General features: G+C 45.6%; 1 protein-coding gene across 2 annotated transcripts in view; it reads left to right on the forward strand.

Moving 5' to 3' along the window:
* UBE2O (ubiquitin conjugating enzyme E2 O) overlaps window positions 1-21671 on the forward strand; it is a 56061-nt gene extending 34390 nt beyond the window's left edge. For both annotated transcript variants that reach the window (XM_035104545.2, XM_035104546.2), the window contains 10 exons: window positions 2448-2956; window positions 4566-4720; window positions 5682-5794; window positions 6465-6593; window positions 7708-7797; window positions 12248-12914; window positions 14378-14514; window positions 15580-15783; window positions 17027-17084; window positions 18209-21671. In XM_035104545.2, the coding sequence (XP_034960436.1) occupies window positions 2448-2956; window positions 4566-4720; window positions 5682-5794; window positions 6465-6593; window positions 7708-7797; window positions 12248-12914; window positions 14378-14514; window positions 15580-15783; window positions 17027-17084; window positions 18209-18957 (2811 nt within the window). In that variant the 3' untranslated portion in view covers window positions 18958-21671. The remainder of the gene's footprint in view (window positions 1-2447; window positions 2957-4565; window positions 4721-5681; window positions 5795-6464; window positions 6594-7707; window positions 7798-12247; window positions 12915-14377; window positions 14515-15579; window positions 15784-17026; window positions 17085-18208) is intronic.
* The last annotated feature ends 488 nt before the right edge of the window (window positions 21672-22159 follow it).

The following is a 22159-nucleotide window of genomic DNA, read 5'->3' on the forward strand; positions in this document are numbered from 1 at the left end:
AGTCTATTTTTAGGTGTCATTCTTTTTAAGTGCCATAATTCCTCCTCCAGGGAAAGGTTATCTTAACCTTTTTAAAAACAGCTTAGCCAATTCTAACTTCATTTTGTATAATTTTGATAATCTTCTAAATTAGTAATAATAAGATTCATGTCCGTCCGCATGATAGAGATATGCCAGGAAGAAAGTGCATGTTTTCATTGAAACCTGTATAATATTCACGGCAACACTTGTTTCCCCATCCTGACAGAGGAGGCCCCTGCTGGTTGAGGTCACCAGGCAGAAGGGGTGTTGGCAGGTCTTGCTCCCATGACTGCAGTGCTTTGCCTTTTGCTATAGAAGTAGATCATATCTTATCACCTGGGGACAGGAGCATGGCCTGCCCTTGATGATGGCAGTGTCTGGAATTACAGGCACGTTTTCTCCTCTCATGGCTGCCTTAGATGCTGCTTATTTCCTTTGTTACAGAACTCAATGGGGGCAACATAAATGGTATCCACTCAAGTTAGTGCAACTAAATATTACCATCCAGGTTTCTAAGCTCTTATTTGCTGTAGTGAGAGGATTCCAGGCATGAGGACACTTATAGGTAAAAAGTAGGGAGGGAGGGGAGCACAAATGCTTCCTAAACCTGGAAGTTCTCTTGTGCAAGTACCTCCTAGGGAATTTTCTCTCCATCAGGACTTACTTCTGGTTTTGAAACTCGGCAGGATATATGTGGGAACCAGTTACTAACATCTGGGTTGCACATTTACAGGGGAGAACCGAAGTGCAGAAAAATGATGTTTAAAGTATTCTGCTTGCTGATTCTCCGCTACACATCCTCTTCTCTTCCCCCCCCCAACTTTTGTATTTGCAATATGAGAGAGACACAGTTGGGAACCTCACTTTTCTCTCAGTGTTGGTATGTGTTGACATTACAATACCCTGAATTGCCTTGTGTCAGTTATGACACATTATAGATTGTAATGAGCCCAAGAACTTAGGTTTTTATATTGACACTTGCCACCACAAACTAGCTGATGGGGAGTGACTTCAGTCCTGCTTTCTGCAGGGATCAGCTGCAGTTCCCCATTGGGAAAGTCGGTTGCTGTTCCAATCCAGCCATGTCTACACCTGCCACACACATGATTGCGCATATAATGTCAGGTGTGGGGCAAGTGAGTGCAATTTGGGGGAAATTGCCCACAGGCTGGAGGTTCTCAATCCCTCCACTAGACTGACAGGAGTTTGCGAATTATTTATTTATGCATAAATTGATTACGAAACTGTCGGGGTGAGTGGCTCTTGGGTGGAAAGAGAACAGAATCTGGTGGGGAGTACCATTGTGGGGTTGGTGCTCTGCTGGCTTTGAATACTGAATAAGGTTTTTATATTTAAGCATAGCTGAATCTTTGTATTCCCTCCGTGACTTAACACTAAGGTATAATGGCTTTAGATTTATTGTTATGAAGCTAGATGTAGTGTTGGGGAGATGACGTCCTCCAAGAAAAAGTTAAATCTTCCTCCTGGAAAGCAAGGATAGCTTCACGACTTCGGAGACTTGTTCCTGCCACTTTTTGCAGTGCAGTTTCTGCTAAATGCCTGTAAACATACTTAAGAAATAAGTTTGAACAGAAAACCATAGTAATGGTGCTATTAAAAAAAAACTTGGTGAGAAAGGTGCATTGAAAAGAAGGCTGGGCAACTGAGTCCCAAATGGGCAACATAGTATTTTAATAAGGCGTTCTTAAGAATGTCTCAAGAACTGTTGTGTTTCACCTTGCCAGTGCATTTACAGCTAATGAACTTTTAAAGTCTCTTCCTCCACACTCTCCTCTTACTGTATTTTCCTGGTCCCATGCTGGCCTCCTAAGGCCTCTGTGGCCTTTGGCTACTTGTACTTTTATCCGCAAACCACCTTGGATACCTGAAAGCGACATGATGTTGTTGTGCTGGTTTGTCTTCATTGCTCTTCTTAGTGGGCTGGACCTGCTTGCCAAAATCCAGAACTGAGTCACTCTGATGGAGAAACCTAGAAATTCCTTGCCAGGGGTGTTTCTTGGGTCAGCCATTCATAACCACTGTGTAATATTGGTACCAGGACCCCTCTGCCTATGCAAAAGGACTTAATCTCACTCTCTTCTCCCCCGTGTGCCAATATCTGCTCTGGGCAAGGAAGTCCTTTGAATTGAGCCAATTGTACAGGCAAAAGTCCTTGTGCTAATGGGACAAGTTTGCTGGATGCAACCCTGTTGCTTCTCAATAGAGTGGTCACTACTCCTGTAGAGAACTCTGGGCTAGCAAGGAAGACTTGCCCATCAGTATTCCAGTGAAAGCAGTCTTAACTCAAGGGCCAAAGTGCTAAAGGAAAATAGAGTCCAAGGATTGCATAGAATACAAAACCGTTCATCTGCTCAACTCAGCAGCATGATTAGCTGCATCTGTTGACCATCTTTTATTTTCTGTAGGTGAGGAGATTGTTGAAGAAGCAGATAGTGAAGATCATGTCGATATCCCCAGACTCACAGAGTGCCCTTGACCTCCCTGAAGCAGAATCTGCTGCAGCAGGTGACCAACCATCGGAAGAACCTAAAGGCGGCTTAAAATGTGAACTAGAGGACTCTGCCCATGATGCTGTAAGCTTACAAGAAGTAAAGGAAGAGCACCTTGATGGAACGGGAAAAGGCGTCCCTTGCGAAGCAGCTGGGCTGCAGTTGCAACCACCATTTGTTCTGAAGCGGAATGATGGCTCCTCAGACTACAAGCTCCAGTCAATAGAACAGGATGCTGATGATGAAGCAGCAGATGACACAGACGACACCAGCTCCGTGACCTCCTCTGCCAGCTCTACAGCCTCTTCCCAAAGCGGCAGTGGCGCAGGGCGCAAGAAGAGTATCCCACTCTCCATCAAAAACCTCAAGAGGAAGCATAAGAAGAAGAAAACCAAGGTTTCCCGGGAGTTTAAGCCAGGCGACAGGTAAGGCTGCCCTTAAACATGCCCTTAAATCCTGCCAGTTCTGAGTTTAAAATGCCCATGGCACAAGGATTTGTGCAACCTCATCAGAATGGGTTTTTAGTTTGACTGCCTGTGTAGAACGTTCACCTTGGTTATGTTTCAAGAGCAAAGAGCAAACTGTGATGACTCCATGGATGCCCAACATGAGGCGAGTGTGTGAATTCAGGCTTCACAGATCTCTGTAGAATGAATAAAATTAACCCAATTAAAGGCACCAGTCTGACTGCCTTTTCCCATTCTCTGGGACCAAGTAACCCCAAACCCCAGTTTCTACTGCAGCCTTATAAACGGCTGCGTTCCGATGTATGTAAGGATTTTAAAAACACTTTTTGGAAACACGGTAGTAGAATTTTCTCCAGTCTGGCTTTTCTGCTGCGCTCGGTGTAGAGGCCAACTGGGAAGCCCACAGCCCTGCTCCTCCAGCTTCTTCATCCACACCTTGGCCAATGCAGTGGCAAAGGTGGCCAATGAGGGGAGTCGAGTCCACCAGGCAGGAGAGCAAAAGAGGCCACAATAAATATGCTAAGGGGGGCTCAGGGGGATTCCGAGGGCCCAAATGAGCTTGCAGCCAGTGACTCGGAGCTCTGCCTCGGTCTCAGCCACCAGGCCACTGCCAATGGAAGGCATGAAACGGAGGGCGTCAGCTGGCAGGGGTGGAGGATGAGATGTGGGGGTGGGGCGAGGGGGCTCTGCTCCAGATCCCTGCACCTCAAAAATGGAGTCAAGGAGGGCAGAGCAATGAAGAAAGGTAGCACTTACTCTTTATACAGGACACTAGTCTCTACACATACACTACACACACCTATGTATCCTCCATCAAGGGAAGGAAAAAGCATTATCCCCGTTGGTTGGCGCATTCCATCCAGGCCAACACAGTCAAGGGCCAGTACTGGATGTGGCTGGGGAGGGGAGATAGAGAGGCCTGTGAAGAGTCCCAAGGAAGGGCAAATAGAAAGGCTTGGGGGACAACATTTAAACCATGGGCCTAGGTTCTCCACTCCTGCTTTAAAGAAGTACTGTATATGAGCTGCAGTTGCATGCCCATTCAGCTGTAACATGTCAGTCCAACCTCTTTTACCACCATTAAAAAGAGGGGGGAATTAAGCTGCGAGGCAATAAGCATGCCTCACCATTTTAAGTTTACAAATAACTATAAGGTGGTTTAAAATAAAGTACATACAGTACTGACAACTAGGTTATCTGTTAGTCACTACCCATTGCTTCCAGCCAATTAGATAAAATTGCAAGTTAATCTTGAATCATGTCCTTCAAGCCTAAAAATAGATATAAAAGCTTTTTTTAGAAATCAAAGAATCAAATGGTACCCAGAATGTTTTCTGCGGCAGCTGACCAAGATCATTCTTGAGACATTTTGGGCCACTTGTTCTTCCCAGTTAAATAGAACAATGGATGGTGCTTGATGAGAACAGAAGCTGCTGAAGCACATAGTTGAAAGGAGCTAGTTTAATCTGATGTGATTGCTATTGGTGCGATCAGAAGGCCCCATTTTGTCTGACTCCACTTGCTGTAGGAGGCATCTTCTGTCATTCGCTGCCTTTTTTGGTCACAGGGTTGCTGTGGAAGTGGTGACCACGATGACTTCAGCTGATGTGATGTGGCAGGATGGCACAGTGGAGAAAACCATTCGTTCCAATGAGCTGTTTCCTGTCCATCACTTGGACAACAATGAGTTTTGCCCTGGGGATTTTGTGGTGGACAAAAGAGGTAATTGGTGTGATGTGCATTGTTTTCACCTTTACAATTGTGTTTTGAGTCTGGATCTTTAGACTGCCAATAACATTGAATGTAATAACACCAGCCTTGTCCACTTTTAGCATTTTTCCTGAGAATCTTATCTTGTTGATGAACTTTGACCCTCACAATTGTTAAAGTAATAAATCGGATAATGTGGCACCCCTTTGTATTCGGGCAGTAGTGAAAGGTATTTTGCCTATCCACCATATTGTAAATTGATCTATCCTGGTGTTTTTTTTAAAAAACATACAGGTAGTCCTCCTCTTGAAATACCAAGTATCTTAGATACAAATAGCAACTGTGCCTATTATATTTGGCAGATAGAATTTCTCCAAAGAGAATAAGCCACTCTTCAGTTTGTGTCTAAAATCTGTCTCCATACAGTATTTTAATTAGTGGACCGTAGATGAAAGGAAAAGGGGCTGTATTCATTTAAATAGGATTGGCATTAGCGCGGTGTGATTTCCCCCCTCTCCCCCCCATGTGTGTCCCATGATATCCTCAAATCTGCTCCAGAGAGTTGGGGTGCACATGGGGAGGAGAGGGAAACAATCCACTTAATTCTATGTTGAATATGACCCAAGGAGCGCAAGTAAGTGTTTGAATATTCTTTCTGCTTATCTATTAAGAGACTTCCAGTCCATAACAGACTCCCACGAGAGGTGGTAGACTCTCCTTCCTTTGGAGGCTTTTAAGCAAAGGTTGGGTGGCCACCTGTCATGGATGATCTAGTTGAGATTCTTGCGTTGCAGGCGGTTGGACTGGACAACCCTTGGTGTGCCTTCCAATTCTGCAATCCTATGATTCTAATCCTTGTGGAATATTAGTCCTTTTCCCACTGTTGTTTGCCTAAGCCTCTAGAAAAATAGGATTTGACGCTTCAGTATGCTGCTCTCTCTTATTGGATTCTTCTTTCTTCAATCCTAAATAGCACAGGGTTCTCAGGATCCTGGGATGTATGGAGTGGTGCAGTCAGGTGACCATGTTGGTCGCACCTGTGTGGTGAAATGGTTCAAGTTGAGGCCTAGTGGAGATGATGTTGAGGTAAGCAACAAAGGTGTGCCCTTGTGTGCCCTTATGTTTATGTGGACTTTTATTCATTGTACACTTCAGCATCCTGGAAAAGCTGTATTTAAAAGTGATAGATGCTGCACTGACTTTTTTTCTTTCCAATCCTTTCCCCAATAAACCCTAACGCGGATTTTATCTTTTTTCAATGCCAGATCAAGGTTAGGTGTCAGAACTTAAGTAAAAAATAGAATGTGTGTGTGTTTTTCATACTCTCAGATCCTCTTACTGGATCCTCCTTTATGTTTAAAGTTAACTTGGGTGGATTGATTTATTCTCATCCTCTGTTTTGGTGCCATTTGGCTGGAGAACAGGAGCCCCGAATGAGTGTATTGTAGAAGGTTAGAGCTTGATGGAGAGGGACTGTACAGTCCTCATTTCATCACTTTGGAAATGCACATAGAGGTTTCTTGTTCTGAAACTTCCACCACAGTTTGGTAAAAGAGTTGTGAGTGCCTACCTGTTTTAGTCAACTCTTCAGAGCTCTTTTAAAGATTATATATGCATGAGGCCTTGTATCAGATATCTCAACGCAGCAGCGTTGAGCAGAATGTTTTGAGAGTTTCAGGATCTTGTTCTTGGAAGCATTTAGCAATTGGGAAATCTGAATGAGGATTGGTCTTAAATATGGTGTGTTCTTTGCCAGCTGATTGGGGAGGAGGAGGATGTCAGTGTGTATGACATCGCTGACCACCCAGACTTCCGCTTCCGCACTACTGATTTTGTGATCCGCATTGGCAATGCTGAGGATGGTGCTTCAGTTGGTGAAAATGAGGTAGGTCTTGCATGTCCTTGGGGCCTAATACTGTGGGAGGGGGAAATGCAGTTGCCAGATTCCTCTGTGCCTTGGTTTGGACTGAAAAGGGATAGGCCGTCTCGTCCTGCTTAGTGTTCCTAATAGACATGCATCCTTGCACACTTTCTAGAAGGGAGGCTCTTCTCTTTCAGCACATACATGAAATGAGGTCCTTCCCTTGTAGCAGATGCAATAGCTAACGTAACAATGAGGTCATTGGAATCTATTGACCACAGGAGCGTAAAGGTTACATAATTTGAGTGAAGAGATGGTACATGCATGAATTAATGGCCTAAAAGGCCATCACGCCTCTTCCTAATTGCCTTCTTCAGTAATGAAGCTGTGTAGAGAAATCGGCAGACCTGAAACTTCTAAACAGCTTATGAACACCGACATATCACTTACTCGGCTTTGGGTACAATTTTAATTGGGCTTTTAAAAGTCTCGTCTCTGGCATCGTACTGAACATTGCTGAGCAAGTGACAGAGACAGCCGATTGTGAACATGTTCAGCATATATACAAGGCCAGGTTCAGTGTGGATCATCTCTGTGAGGAAACCACATAAAGATGCCATCTGCCGGGGGGGGGGGGGAGGTTTGAAAAGCTCAAACACCAATTCCTCAGTCCACCGCAAGATGGCAGCCCTGTCAAATACTTTAAAAAGGGATTCTTCAGAGAGACTGGAGATGAGTAGTGCTGAGATCATTTTAATGTACAGATCACTGTCTTTGAGGTGGATTAGTTTGGGAAATGCTCTGCATGTGACGTCACTCTCCGTACAATTGCATCAGGAGCAGGAACCATTGCAATTTCTCTTGGCTCACTCTGTTTCAATCCTCCTCCTTGCTTACACGCTCCACTCACTTGGAGAAAGTAGTTGCTAACTGCTGATGTTCTAGAACAGGCATCCCCAAACTGTGGCCCTCCAGATGTTTTGGCCTACAACTCCCACGATCCCTAGCTAACAGGACCAGTGGTCAGGGATGATGGGAATTGTAGTCCAAAACATCTGGAGGGCCGAAGTTTGGGGGTGCCTGTTCTAGAAGGTAGAGTTCAGCTGGCTCTAAGGCTTGTTGTGTTTTGTTTCCATAGCCCTCTGTGGGTCAGGTGGCCCGTGTGGATTTCAGCAGCAAAGTGGAAGTTGTGTGGGCTGATAACTCCAGGACAATCGTTCTGCCACAGGTAAGCTGCTTCTACTTGGTGGGGCTGTTGTTCATTGGGCCCCATGCCTTTATAGCAAGGAGGGGGCATTTCGTCTGAAACTGGGAATGCTTGTTTCTTCTTTTTCATCAGCTCTTATATTTGCTTTGAATTTGTTGAACCTTTCAAATGGATTGCTTTAAGTCAGGGGTCACCAAGTCAGTGACTGTGCGCACCATGGTGCTCATGAAGGTTTTTACTTGTGCCCCTGGGCTGATGCCCAAGACTCTGAGCTTTCATTTATAGAAGAAAAAAAAAACTAGTTTCTAGCCCGCCTAGAAAGAAAGCTATGGGGCAAAACCTTCTAAGCAATTCCTGTGACATGAGAGTGAGTATGGTGTGGCCACTTTGTATATTTTTCCTGGTGCTGAGGAAAATTTATTGTTGCTATTAGACAGTGGCAGCATCTATGGGTAAAATCAATATCAGGCATCCCCAAACTGCGGCCCTCCAGATGTTGTGGCCTACAACTCCCATGATCCCGAGCTAACAGGACCAGTGGTCGGGGAAGATGGGAATTGTAGTGCAAAACATCTGGAGGGCCGAAGTTTGGGGGTGCCTGATCAATATTGTGTGATCTTACTATCAGGACGAGCAGGACATAGCTGACTTCGCATGTTAAGCATAAGCTTTTCAGGAGTGGCTTTCTCTCTAATTTTGGGTTAAGCCATGCAGCTTGTGTTATGCCGCCCCCACCCGCCCCCAAAGCAGTTATTTTGTGACTGGAGCTCTCCGCACACTCAGAGAATTAGAAATGTGCACCCTGGTCCTAAATGTGCACCCTGGTCCTAAATGTGCACCCTGGTCCTAAATGTGCACCCTGGTCCTAAATGTGCACCCTGGTCCTAAAAGTTTGGTGATTCCTGCTCTGGATGCAAGCTGTTGATGAAACCCACTTGTGGCACTACTGATGTCTCTTTATTCTGCAGCCTAAACTTGCTGCTTCTGTTTTCATTCTCTGCAAAGGCCAGGATCCTTTGAATGCCTTTGCAGGGAAATTTTATACAGAAGGAGTTTTGCTAATAGCTCCTGCCTGCAATCTGCAGTTCTTCCTTTGTCCTTAGCCCATCCTTTTCTTGCTCACGCATCTCTGACACACACCTCACACGTTTTTGGAAGGTCAATGAAGACTTCTTTTGTTTCAGTGAGCCTTTGCATGTTGAGGCCTGTAGATTAACAAGTTATTTGGAACTTTAGGTTGCAGCAGAACTGCTAGATGGAGTTTTGGGCTTTCTGATGCTGCTGGCTTGTACTCTCTCTGCTGGCTTTTAACTTAAGTCAGGGAAGAGGAGCATGTGGCCATCCAAATGGTGATGGACCACAGCTCCCATTGCTCCTGAAGATGAGTGGTCATACTGGCTGTGCCTGATGGGATTTGGAGTTCACCAACTTCTGGAGATGCTCCCACTCCCGATTTTAAGTGGATCCAAGGAATTGCGAGCAGAGTTCTACTCATGCCATAGGGCTTCCCCGCTCTCACGTTACTGGGTGTGCAGACCCTTTTGTGTCCTTCCAGAAGCAACTCCTGCAGCTTTGCAGGACCTGTTTGGGTGGTGTGCAGAGGGCTATTTGGACCCAAGCCGTCGTTTTCATTTTCTCCTGTGATTAGCTGCTTTGAGGGCTCTGTGGAGCCACCGTGATGGGATGGAAGGTATAAAATAAAACCTCAACTATGGCATCTGCGCCACTGATTCTCCTGAAGGTAATTGCTGAGTTAAAGTAGGCGTAGCACGCATGTAACCCTCTCAACGTTTGCATAGAGAGCAATATGAAGTGCAGGGAGGCACATTTCTCCAAAATAAACCCCAAAGGAGGAACCTTTGCTCTAGTTCAACAGCTTTCTAATTTTTCCTATTTACTTGCATGTCAAGGAACCTCTACATATTGCAGAAGATTCTTTGCGAGGAGGTGCCTAGGGTATGCACACAGTTGAAGCAGGGTCCTGGTTAGGGCTGTTGGCCTACATTGTCACACATTGTAGGGTGCATTCAGTTCATGCCCTCAAAGCTTTTCTGATAGCTATGTTATAAACACTTGTACACAGTGGATCTCATTGACAGAACTCCTGGTGAGCTTTCAAGGAAGCCCGGGATTCATGGAAAAGCACTGCCCTAGCATGTCTCCACATGCATGGACGATTGTAAAATAATACCCTTAGTTGAGTTAAAGAAAGGGAGGAGGAGCAGATGAAATAGAATGGTTTGGGAATAAGCTTAAGGGGCAGGCAACATGGCAACTTTCAGGTGCCGTTAGACTCCATCTCCCATCATCCTCAGCCAGCATGACCAATGGCCCAGGATTATGGGAGTTTGAGTCCAACATTTATCTGGAGGGCACACTGTTGACTCCCCCAGGGATTTCACTAGCTTGAGCATCTGCAGTGCAGCAGTCATGCTCCCTGCCCCCATTTCCAGTTTTCCTGCTTCTAGAACACTGATGATCAGAGTGTGTGTAACATCCTTGCATAAGCTGGTGTTTCTAGGTGAAAAAGATCCCCTGGGAGACGCATTACAGCTAAATTTGTCCCAAAGCAACGTTAGAGGAGACCACAGTACTGAAAGCTTTTTAGCTCATGCCTGGTCTCTTCATTTCCAGATAGCGGCTGCATCTTTGCTATAGCCAGCACCCACAGTGGTTTGCTTTTGCCGCAGAAGCCTGTTCATGTGCATAAATGCTTGGCATTCGAGGCTTTCTTTTTCTGAACCAGCAGTTCTCCTTTAATTGCAGCAGAATGGTCCAGTGCCTGAACTATGGAAGTGGGATACAAAGCCCTCTGCTGTCTCCCTTCCCACTCCTGTCACATGTGATCAGATCACAGGTCTGGCGTACACTTCCACAAAGGACAACTGTCTCTGTACAGTTCTGCACCCAACCTATAATAAAAGTTTATACCGTTTATATAAAAAAAAACCTGTTAATTTGATTTGTGGTTGTAGATTAAGCTGTACAGCAAACGGAGGTTCCCCAGGAAACTACTTCTGCAGCTACCAATGCTTCTATCTATCTATCTATCTATCTATCTATCTATCTATCTATCTATCTATCTTTCCCCTCCATCATGGCAGGGATCTGTGAAAAGGTGTACCGAAGCCCATATGCGGAAGGGTATCTGTACATCTCGTGCAACCTCCAAGACACCTTTGTTAAATCCCCTTGCAATTTGAGCAGAAAGAAAATTGGGCTGGGTGGTGGAGGACAAGAGGGCCGTATTCTGAAAAGTCACATCCCTAATATACACAACAGAGATCAGAAGGGGCACACCGTGGAAACAGAGCGCTGTGGAGTGCGGCAGCTTGGGGATTATTCGGATCATATGAACAGCTCTGTGTAGGAGGAAAGCGATACGCATTTCCGCGTAGTTCACAGGTTGTCACTTTGAAACTGGAGGGTTCGGTCCTGTTCTGACAAAAACATCAAGCAGCTTATCAAAGACGGCAAGGGAGAAATGTGATAAATGGCAGCATGGAGTAAATAGACTTGTTAAGAGGAGTTCAGTATCCTGGGATCTTCCGTCTAGCAGAGTTAATGCATGCTGCTCTCTAGTTTGCTGCAGATCTTCAAGCTCACTGTAGCCTTTTTATAAACTGCTCCAGTTAACCCAGGCTGCCCTACTTTTTGAGGGTAAAGTGCTGATTCAGAATCCTGTAGACAGGTATTGCATAAGATCTGCAGTCGAGGCATGTAGGATCCACCTGAAAGTCAGTCCAGTGGGAGTTTGCCTAGTGATGGGCAAATCTGTCCATTTTGTTTTTTTCTTTCAATCTCAAATTCAGTTCTCCTCATTTCCACATCAGTATGCATGCAATTTTTTTGACGTCCGCATGAAAATTATACAGTGCATGGTTTTTGCCTAATATATGAGGGAGGTTTCCACAGAGCACTAAGCAGATTGTTCCGTCAATTTCCCCTCTTCTCCCCCTGAGCACTTCTCTGGGGATTCTCCCAACTTCTCCATAGAGCCGAATTGTGGGAGGGGGAAGCCCCATTGCGGTGGCAGGAGTCCTTGCTCATGCTTCCGGTTAGTTGAATCTGGCGCTGTGTTTTGGGGTTTCCCTTATAATAGAAAGCATTTTTGTACATTATTTTCACTAATATAAGTATTTTGCACACACTTTCCCTAATATAGACTTTGTCCTCTTTTTATTTACCGGTATTTATTTTTGGTTGGAGAAGTGCACCACAACATTAAGAAAGTGTAGGATAGCTGTGTTTTGGTCCGTGTGTTATTTTAGGAAGTGAGCATCAGGTAGACTCGCATTAAAATGCAAACCAAACTAATTTCTCCCCCAGCGTCTGCTTCTGATGAGTCCTTAGAGTGAAGATATGCTTCTGTAGCTCGTCCCCTTTTGCTGGTGGGATGACAACCCTTTTCTTAATTAATGGATTTCTCTCTCTCTCTCTCTCTCTCTCTCTCTCTCTCTCTGGCTTCTAGCATTTGTATAACATAGAATCCGAGATGGATGAAGAAACAGACCTTGATTCCATAGATGGCAGCACGAGTGGCGCCTCCTCAGATGAGTGGGAAGATGAGAGTGACAGCTGGGAGACAGACAACGGCCTCATGGAAGATGACCACTCCAAAGCAGAGGAAGCTGAGCCCGAGGAGCCACCTGTGGAAGAGGTGAAAAAGGTAGAGGAGCAAGTTCAAGGTGCTGTGGCAATGGCAGTTGCCGACTTGACAGCTGATAAATCAGGCAAGGAAGGGACCCCAAAGAGCTTCCGAGAGTTGAAGGAGGCCATCAAGATCTTGGAGAGCCTGAAGAACATGACCGTTGAGCAGCTGTTGACGGGCTACCCGACTTCTCCAACGGTCGAACCCGAGAAGCCTACCCGCGAGAAGAAGTTCCTGGATGATATCAAGAAGCTGCAGGAGAATCTGAAGAAGACCCTGGACAACGTAGCAATTGTGGAAGAAGAAAAGATGGAGGCCATGGCAGAGGCAGAAAAGAAGGAAGAGAGAGAGGCGCAGACGCAGACCCCAGTGACGTCAGAGTGGCCTAGCGAGACTCCCGTGCTTTGCCAGCAGAATGGAGGCAAGCCTGGCGTTACATTCACCAGTGCCAAGGGGGAAGTCTTCTCTGTACTGGAGTGTGCCCCAGGTGAGTGGCAGGCAACCGTGTTTCAGGGAAGGCAATGCTGGACAATAAAGCAGCAGCATCCCTCTTTCATTCTATAGAAGCCTGTATTTAAAGGTGGGATAAAGGTAAACTTTGTAGAATTTGTGTCTGTACATCAGCATGTGCGTCAACTGGCATTCGGTCTCTTGCACTTAATGGCCTGTTGCAAATAAACAACAACACTTTCAAAATACATTGCATTTTGTTACTGTACTTAGAAGCCATTTTATCCCATTGTTGGCAGTTGTAGTAGTAGTAGCAGCAGCATCAGTAATAATAATAATTGTAAGGGTGTTGTTGTGGCTACTCTCAAGTAAGGACGCCCAAGTCCGTACTTGTCTTTAAAGGTTTATTGTGCATAGTATTTACAGTGCAGAGATAGCAGAAAACATTACCTTCTAGTCACTCGCAGAATCCGGGAGTGGACGTTTCCAATTGCGTGGCCAGAATAAGAGCTTGGGCACCCCGAAACGCTTCCTCCCGGCCTTACGTTTGGTGGTGCGCCTTAATTTGGGCGCCGGAAGGGGCTGCGTGTTCCTCTCTACCTGTTGGTCAAGGTGGCGCAAGGGCTCTCCCACATCACTGAGCCTTGACTCCCCCATCCCGCTAACTTCCTCATTCCCCCCACCTGACCCACTGCTGCTGCTCTCACTGGGCGAAGTGCTGGTCAGCAGGATGGGGGGAGGTTCCCTATAGGAAGGTCCCCTGACTATTATTATTATTATTATTATTTATACCCCGCCCATCTGACTGGGTTTCCCCAGCCACTCTGGGCGGCTCCCATCAGAATATTAAAAACACGATAAAACACCAAACATTAAAAACTTCCCCAAACAGGGCTGCTTTCAGATCTCTTCTAAAATTCTGATAGTTGTTTATTTCCTTGACATCTGATGGGGGGGGGGGTGTTCCACAGGGAGGGCGCCACTACTGAGAAGGCCCTCTGCCTGGTTCCCTGTAACCTCACTTCTCGCAGTGAGGGAACCGCCAGAAGGCCCTCAGCGCTGTAGGTGTTTGTATTAGACTGTTACACTGCAGTTACCTGCATTTTACAAATATGCATTGTATTTTATCATTGCTGTTTTTCATGAATAATTATATATTGAGTAAAATTTAGTTTCCCTCTGGTAGTCCTGACTTTTTACATTGTATCTTGGACAGGGATTATTCTTCTTTGTCTCTGAGAGGTGTTTTCATGGCTGAGCTTTTTATTCGGCCTGGGAGGAAAGGGGTGAAGGAAACACCTGCTAGCTTTTTTGACCATGAATAGAAGGGTAGAATATAAGAGCCATATCTTTCTCCTTCACTAACTAGCATCATATTTTAAGCAACCTCTGACCAGTATTAGGCGAAAGCAACATAATCTCCTTAGGGATAATTACATGGTTCTGTGCAGTGGGAGGTTCTTTTAACCCACTGTCTTGGCTTTTTCATTGCCCCATTAGATAGCCATGCCTTTAAGAAAATGGAATTCCAGCCTCCAGAAGCCAAGAAGTTTTTCAGCACAGTGAGGAAAGAAATGGCCCTGCTAGCAACCTCGTTGCCAGATGGTATCATGGTCAAAACCTTTGAAGACAGAATGGTAAGTTCACGCAACCCAGTGTGTCTTTGGCACTCCACCAAGAGTGTTTTGGTACTCCCCATCCTTGTTAGAGCTGTCACCATTGAAACACAAGCCAGGATCCAAAAAACGACTCTTATCATCTAAGACGCGTCTTAGTTGAAGGAACCATATTGTTCATTTGTGAATACCTCGGCCAGTCTTCAGGCAGATAGAAAGGGGTTTCATTTTCCTCCTGCAGCCATTGGTCACTAGCATCTCTGCTTCTGACTTCCTCAGCTTATACAGCAGTTGTGAATAATCCCATTATTGTGTCCTGTGTGTTCATCTCGCCCTTTTGCATAGAGTACAGTGTACAAACTTTGCATTCATTCAAACATAACTGAATGCCATAAAAAAGAATAAAGAGCAGAAAAACGACAATATATTCCAGAAAACTTCCTTAAGCACCCGCAAAACTGATTGAAATAACACATTTCGTTACTTACAGTGGCTATCTATCACACCAACAGAAATCTGACATTCTCTTTGGCCACCGCAATAGCAAATAAATGCTTTCAATGTTGCATTCTGTTACAGCAGCAAGTAAAATAACTGTTTTGCTGACTCAACAGGAACTAAATTCTAGGCGCTGGGTTAAGTTAAGTACTTTTGCTGTGATATTTTCATAAATGGAACAAGTGGGGGAGCAGGGGGTGAAGTTCAATAGCTTTACCAACACAGTGCTGTTATCTGGCATGCAGCCCATGTACAGTGGTACCTCGCAAGACGAATGCCTCGCACGACAAAAAACTTGCTAGACGAAAGCGTATTGCGATGGTTATGGTGACTTGCAAGACAAAGTTTTCAGTGGCCACGCTTCGCAATACAAAGTTTATCGGCGGTTTTTGTTTTGTTTTTTGCCGCGGCAACGCGCGCTTCGCAAGACGAAATTATCGCTAGACGAAGCGACTCACGGCACGAATTAATTTCGCCTTGCGAGGCACCACTGTAATGCAATGTAGCTATTTTCCTAGTTAACACTGCAGAGGCTCCCCGATGATTTTTCTTCATGGAATTATGCTTTGGCTTGTGATCTCTTCACAGGATCTCTTTTCGGCACTCGTCAAAGGACCTACGCGCACACCATATGAGGATGGCCTCTTTTTATTTGACATCCAGCTTCCCAACATCTACCCGGCTGTCCCCCCTCTCTTCCGTTACCTCTCCCAGTGTAGTGGGAGACTGAACCCCAACTTGTATGACAATGGAAAAGTCTGCGTAAGCCTTTTGGGGACATGGATAGGCAAGGTAATACAACTTCAAACTACTTCTGTATTGATGTTGGTCTGGCTCCTCCAAGTACCATTGTATAAATAGCCTCAGATTGCTCTTCTTCTTCTTCTTCTTCTTCTTCTTCTTCTTCTTCTTCTTCTTCTTCTTCTTCTTCTTCTTCTTCTTCTTCTTCTTCATCTCCTCCTCCTCTCAAAAGACAAGGTTAGGGTGCTGTGCTAGAATTGAAGATTCTACTCTACAGTTCGCTGCCCATGCACATATCTCAAAAGTATATATGCACCCCTTATCTGTAGCTTGCGAGTGTTAAACCATTGGTTTAGTTATGGGCTCCATAGCTTTCTGCTGGAAGGGCTTCCATTATCCCAGCTGGCCACAGCCACGGCTCAGAGAAGTGCTCCTAAGTTTATGAGGGAAGCGGAGCGGCACGTAGCAAAATGACACAAGAAGCTTTCGTCAGAAAAGGCTTCCTTCCTTCACGACACGCTTCGGAGCTCTTTCCCAGCTGACCTCAATACAGTGGTACCTCGGTTTATGAACACAATTGGTTCCGGAAGTCTGTTCATAAACTGAAGCGAACTTTCCCATTGAAAGTAATGGAAAGTGGATTAATCTGTTCCAGACGGTCCATGGAGTACTTAAACTGAAGCGTTCATAAACTGAAGCGAACTTTCCCATTGAAAGTAATGGAAAGTGGATTAATCCGTTCCAGATGGGTCCGTGGCATTCATAAACCGAAAATTCGTAAACCGAGGTGTTCATAAACCGAGGTTCCACTGTATTTAAAAGCTAACATGATATATAAGTGGAACCTCACTACTGAAATCTGTTGTGGCTCAAAACACAATCACTCCACCAGATCTTATATACGTTGTCGCGACAGCGCCGTCTCTTGGCTGTGTCCAATTCTGCAGCTGCATCGGCCTTCATTTGGCTTGCAATGTGCAGCTCACGTAGCAGCCCTGTTCTTCAGTGCAGTGATCTTTGGGCTAGTGGAGCAGTGCAGTCTCTGGCCACCAGGACCCAGCAATGCTATGGACAACCCTTACCACGTAACTTAGAAGGCGGCACTCTTGGAGTAATTGTGGCGTCACCGCAGTGCTGAGCATCAGCACAGGTCCTGGAGGCTGCCTCTAACATAATGCAGATGTTACACCCATAATTACATAGAATGCCCAGCCCATCCACATGATATTGAACTCATTGTTCTCGTGTAAAGCTTTAAAATAAATAACACTAAATACATTGGCTTTTTTTCCAGGGCACAGAGAGGTGGACCAGTAAATCCAGCCTTCTCCAAGTACTCATCTCAATCCAAGGTAAATTCCAGTGTTGGAGCAGGAGAGAAAAGTGGGGGCCAGGAGTATCCTTCAGCAGGGGAATATGAGAAAATAGGTAGAATAACCTATTTCTTCTGCAACTAGCTGTAGGCGAATTTCATTACCCTATAATTGTGGGCGCCCATACGCATTTACTTTCTATTTCATGTCCTGAAAGGAAAACCACAACCACCACCTAGACAGCTGCCAGCTCACAGAAGGAGTTGCAACTAACTCCTTGAGCTTGGCTGGCCGTTAAAAGCCAATAAGCAACCAAGCCAGCCCACGCAGTGTTTATTTTTGCATAGGTGGATTTTGCATCACTGTTGCTCTCTGCAGGTCGGCATTCCGCAATCTACTTGCTCCAAGGGAAGGGCCACAGTTGCATATGATTCACCACCCAACCTGGCATGTCCAGGGGCAGGTTGGAGCGCCTGCACGAGTAGCTTTGTGTGTAGGATGTACACTTCAGGGGACAATAGGCCTCATGCAGGTAGAAGACATTAAGAAGTGCATTCTTCTCATGAGAAATTGTTGGGCGATTTGTCCCCTAATGTAATTTAACATAATTGGCGTGCCTGGACTATAACCATTTTCTCAAGAAGCTAGGAACACTTTCAGTTAGAACAGTTTGTCTACTGGCAGTAATTAAGGCATCCAAACCCCATCGAGGTGTTTTTTTCTTAAAACTTTCCAAAAGTGCTGTCACCCTGTAGAATTGTGCTTTAATTTTCATCAAAACTTTGCATGGTGGAGGTTTCAGCTTCATTACATAACGAGCCTAGTAATTCCAGGTTAGAATTCTGAAATGGGTGTTTAAAAAATGAGTGTTAAAACCACCTTAAATTTGGAGTAATTGTTGGGCTTCAGAACCTGAATAAATAGGGTTTTACTTTGGGTTTTTTGAAACTGAGGTTACTTCCACCTCCTCCCCCTTAAATTCTAAATACATAGTGCTTTCATCTTCCTGGTACATTTAATTCCTTGCCTTTTCCCCCTTTTCCAGCCGTGTCCCATAGTTTGCTCTAAGGCAGCCATGTACATTTCCCACATCATTGCAACCTTTTAAATTCTTTATTCTCCCTGCTCCCTCTTCTTCCTCCCCTTCCATTTTCTCACATCAGGGCTTATCCTAGTCAACGAGCCTTATTACAATGAGGCTGGCTTTGACAGTGACCGCGGTTTGCAAGAGGGCTACGAAAACAGCCGCTGCTACAACGAGATGGCTCTGATCCGGGTCGTTCAGTCGATGATGCAGCTGCTGCGCAAGCCGGTGGAAGTCTTTGAGCAGGAGATCTTTGAGCACTTCTGCTGCAACGGTTGGCGCCTGGTCCACCGCATTGAGTCCTGGGTGGAAACCAACGAGTTGGTGGAAAGGAGTCATGACCACGCCGGCCTGGGAGAGCCTTCCTTCGTGCATTCAGCCTGTGGCGTTTTGGCGGAGAGCCCTCTAGATGGCATGGGGCCTCTGGGAGAGCTAGAGTTAGGGGCTGCCGCCGCAGTTAGCCAGTTGCCTGACGGCAAGGAGGAGTTGGAAGACTCTGGTTGCGCGATGTCGACGCTTGCTGCCAGTGACGCCCATCAATATTCGGACTCTGAGAGCATGGGCCAGGCCAGGGCAATGCACTTTGCCAGAGACCCAACAGAGGAGAGTAAAGCTGCCCAAGACTCTGCTGCTCAACCTAGTGTGAAACCAAAGAAAAGGAGAAAGAGCTACAGGAGCTTTCTTCCGGAGAGGAGCGGCTACCCTGACATCGGCTTCCCCCTCTTCCCACTGTCCAAGGGGTTTATAAAGAGCATCCGTGGAGTCTTGCAGCAGTACCGGGCTGCCTTAGTAGAGGCCAACATCCCAGAGTGGACAGAAGACAAATGAAACATCAGGTTAGGGGCAGACAGACGCACAGAAAAGAAGGGGAAGCCTGGAGGAAGCAGCTAGCAACAGTTGTTAACAATAAATAAGACTCCCACTGCACCCATTCCTCCTCGGCTTGGTTTGTTATAGAGAAAGCAGAAGCTTCCATAACTCATTTTAGGCTCTCTCTCTTCTCCCCCCACCCACATTCCAGGTGCACAGGATGGTTGAGCAACTCTGCACAGCGACACACACATGCACACACCCACACACCATGCTCCTGTTTCCAGGTTGATCCTGAGAGAATAGGAGCTGTGACTTTTCCATGCCAGACCTTGTGCGAAGCTGGCGTTGGATCTTCTCAACTCCTATTGGTGCAAAGGCACTCCCTCTTTCCTGGGTGATCCTCTTGGGTGCTATGGGTGATCTTGATGGTTGAGAACGCTTTTGATTTAAGCCTGGGGAGAACCTTGTTTTTATCTCTTGTGAGGAAGATGCAGTGCTCCTCTCTACCTTCAGACATAAAATGTCACTGAAGCCGGTCAGTTAGAAAGCCCTGAGTAGCCCACATTTTCAGCTCTGTGCCAGTCCCGAGTGCTTTCTTGATTTGGTTTGCTGCTGTGAGCCGAGGAGATAAATTCCCCAGAAATTGGTGTAGGCTTGGACTTCTGCTACAAGAGAGCCACAAAGTGGTGAATATAAGGTGTTTGTTTTTTCCTGACTGTATGGGCCACTTTGAGACAGAAGCTAAGTGAGCTAGGTGAGATGTCCTTGATGTGGTCCACACTCAGAACCTCCTCTCTGGCTTTCTGAGGATTACCTGCTGTCTTATTTAAAATGCACAATTTCTTCTGAGCAGCATATCTCTTTCCACTTTGCCTTGAGGGGGAATAGTGCATATAGCGTAGCCTGCTGCTCCCCTGGACACATGAACACTCTGCTACCAACTCAACTCTGTACACCAAGGTACCTCAGGATGGCGCTGGAACAATTAATTGCATGGTGCAGCCCACATTTTCCAATTTCGCCTTTCACTTAGGTGTTTTGCAAAGTGGCAGCTCTGCCCGACATTGTATCTACATGGACTTATACCAACCTTATAGCAACAAGCCTCCACGCTAATATAGACAATGGGTGTCCCTAGTCCAGCATCCTTAAGTTATAATTGCAGCCTTTATTGTGAGTCGCTGTTGTTTCCTATCCCCTGATCCTAGGCTGTGTGCAACCACCACCGCTACCTCCCTGCTGGCTGTGGCATCACCCGGTGGTCCTGTCACAGAGCAGGAGTTGCAGCAGGCCCAACCCTGTATCTGGTACGGATCATGACGGTGATACATTCATATTTTTGCATCCTAGATGAGGTTGCATTCTGTTCCTTGTTCAGTGTACCCACATCTTTGCACGGCGTCACAGTCAACCCTTGTATTTCCCTTCCTCTGATCATGACCTGGGTGCTCCTCTTTCACCCTCCCACTCAAATAATCTAGTTGAAGAGGCTGAACAGGGTGACACAAATCTTGTGTTTACTCGGATATTAGTTAGTTGTTCTAGTGTTGCAGATTAAGATTTGAGAGGTAGCGGTTCTCCAGTTGGGAGGCTGCAGTATGCGATCTTTTGTGGCCATGCTGGTAAAAGAGCAGCAAAAGAAATAAGTTGACATTAGTACCCTTTGAGGACAGGGACAAGAAAGGATTTCTCCTTTTTTCTTTTTCTTTTTTGCTTGCATTGCCAGACACTCTGTTAATTGTGTGAAAGGGCAGACAGTGAGGGGGGGGGATCTGTCTGTGTTTCTGTGTGTCATCACATTCCTCATGCAGATGTGGTCGTGGCGCCTCTTCTCCCCAAGAGAGAGAGAGGAACAAGCCACGTATTTTATTGTGATGACACACTAAAGAAAACAAGCAAGCTTTCCCAATCCACCAGTCACCTAGCTGCCCACCCTGTTTTGAGAAGTGGCTACTCTTCCATTTTGAGTAGGGGAGCAAAGTGGGAGGAGCCACACAGAAGAGGAGGCAAATGGTGCTATGGACTACAGAGAGCTGAGCTTCAATGGGACTCCCTTTTTTTCAAAGTGCAACTGAGAGCTTTGTGTGAAGCTGTATCATGGGAAGATCTTGCTTACTCTTTCCTCCTCGGGATCTGCTGCCATCTTTTGCATCCATCAAGCACTGTCCCTTATCCTTGCTGTCAGGCCCCACCAGAGGCATGCACAGAAGTTTACAGTTTCTTTTTCTATAAGCTTTTGAATAATGTGAAGCTCTAGGTTATGCAGTTGCTGGTGAGCACACACCATGCAGCTATAACCTCTTTTTGGTGTATGTACGTAATAAAAGAGTGAAGAGAAATTTCCAAGAGGCAAATGCTTAAAACACCCCAAGAAGCCAAAGCATGAGGCACATTGTTAGTCTTGAGATGGGCTACATGATTGTGATGTATAAATTTAAAATCTTATCTGTTTTAAGTGCTGGGGGAGGGAGGGAAAAGAAATATTACAAAAAAAGGAAAAGAATTTCTAGCCTTTCTGTACAGTATTTAAAACTGATGGAGCTGTCATATTGGGGCAATGCTTAGAGGTGTGTTACTTTTGCCGCTGTGAATGCTTGGTTGCTTACAATATATGTATAAAGTATTGTGTGATTAATCTTTTTTTACTTGCAAACTTTGTTTGGCTAACTAAGATGTAGTAATAAAGGAGAGAAAGTGGCTTGCCATTATGTTCTGCCGCTGTGAATAGGTTTGGTTGTGCTTGCTGTGTCTCTGTTCATCTGGCGAGATTTGTATATAACCAGAATTCTCATTCGCAACTAAGAGGGATGTACCGGTAGGCCAGGGGTGTCAAACTCAAATTCATCGGGGGCCGCATCAGCAGTTTGGTCACCCTCAAAGGGCCGGTTGTATCTGTAGGACTATGTGTCCACTCTTTATTATCATAAATTATTGTCACTGCATTCAATTATTACTGTTTTTTGTAATAATGTAAGTAATAACTATCTCTGAAAGCAGAAACATAGTCAGAATAATGGCAAGTAGATATTCAAATGTACAATTACTGTACAATTTATTGAAAAATGATTTTTCGTAACTGCACTGGGTGGTGGAGGCTCACTAGGGTTTCATGCAGGACCTTTGCAGAGCTACTAGTACCTGGAGATGCTGGGGTCCTTCTGCATGCAGGACAGATGTTCTGCCAGTGAGCCACCAAAGGGACTGGCTGAGGTTGACT

This window comes from Zootoca vivipara, chromosome 2 (genome assembly GCF_963506605.1).
Source record: "Zootoca vivipara chromosome 2, rZooViv1.1, whole genome shotgun sequence".
Classification (NCBI taxonomy): domain Eukaryota; kingdom Metazoa; phylum Chordata; class Lepidosauria; order Squamata; family Lacertidae; genus Zootoca; species Zootoca vivipara.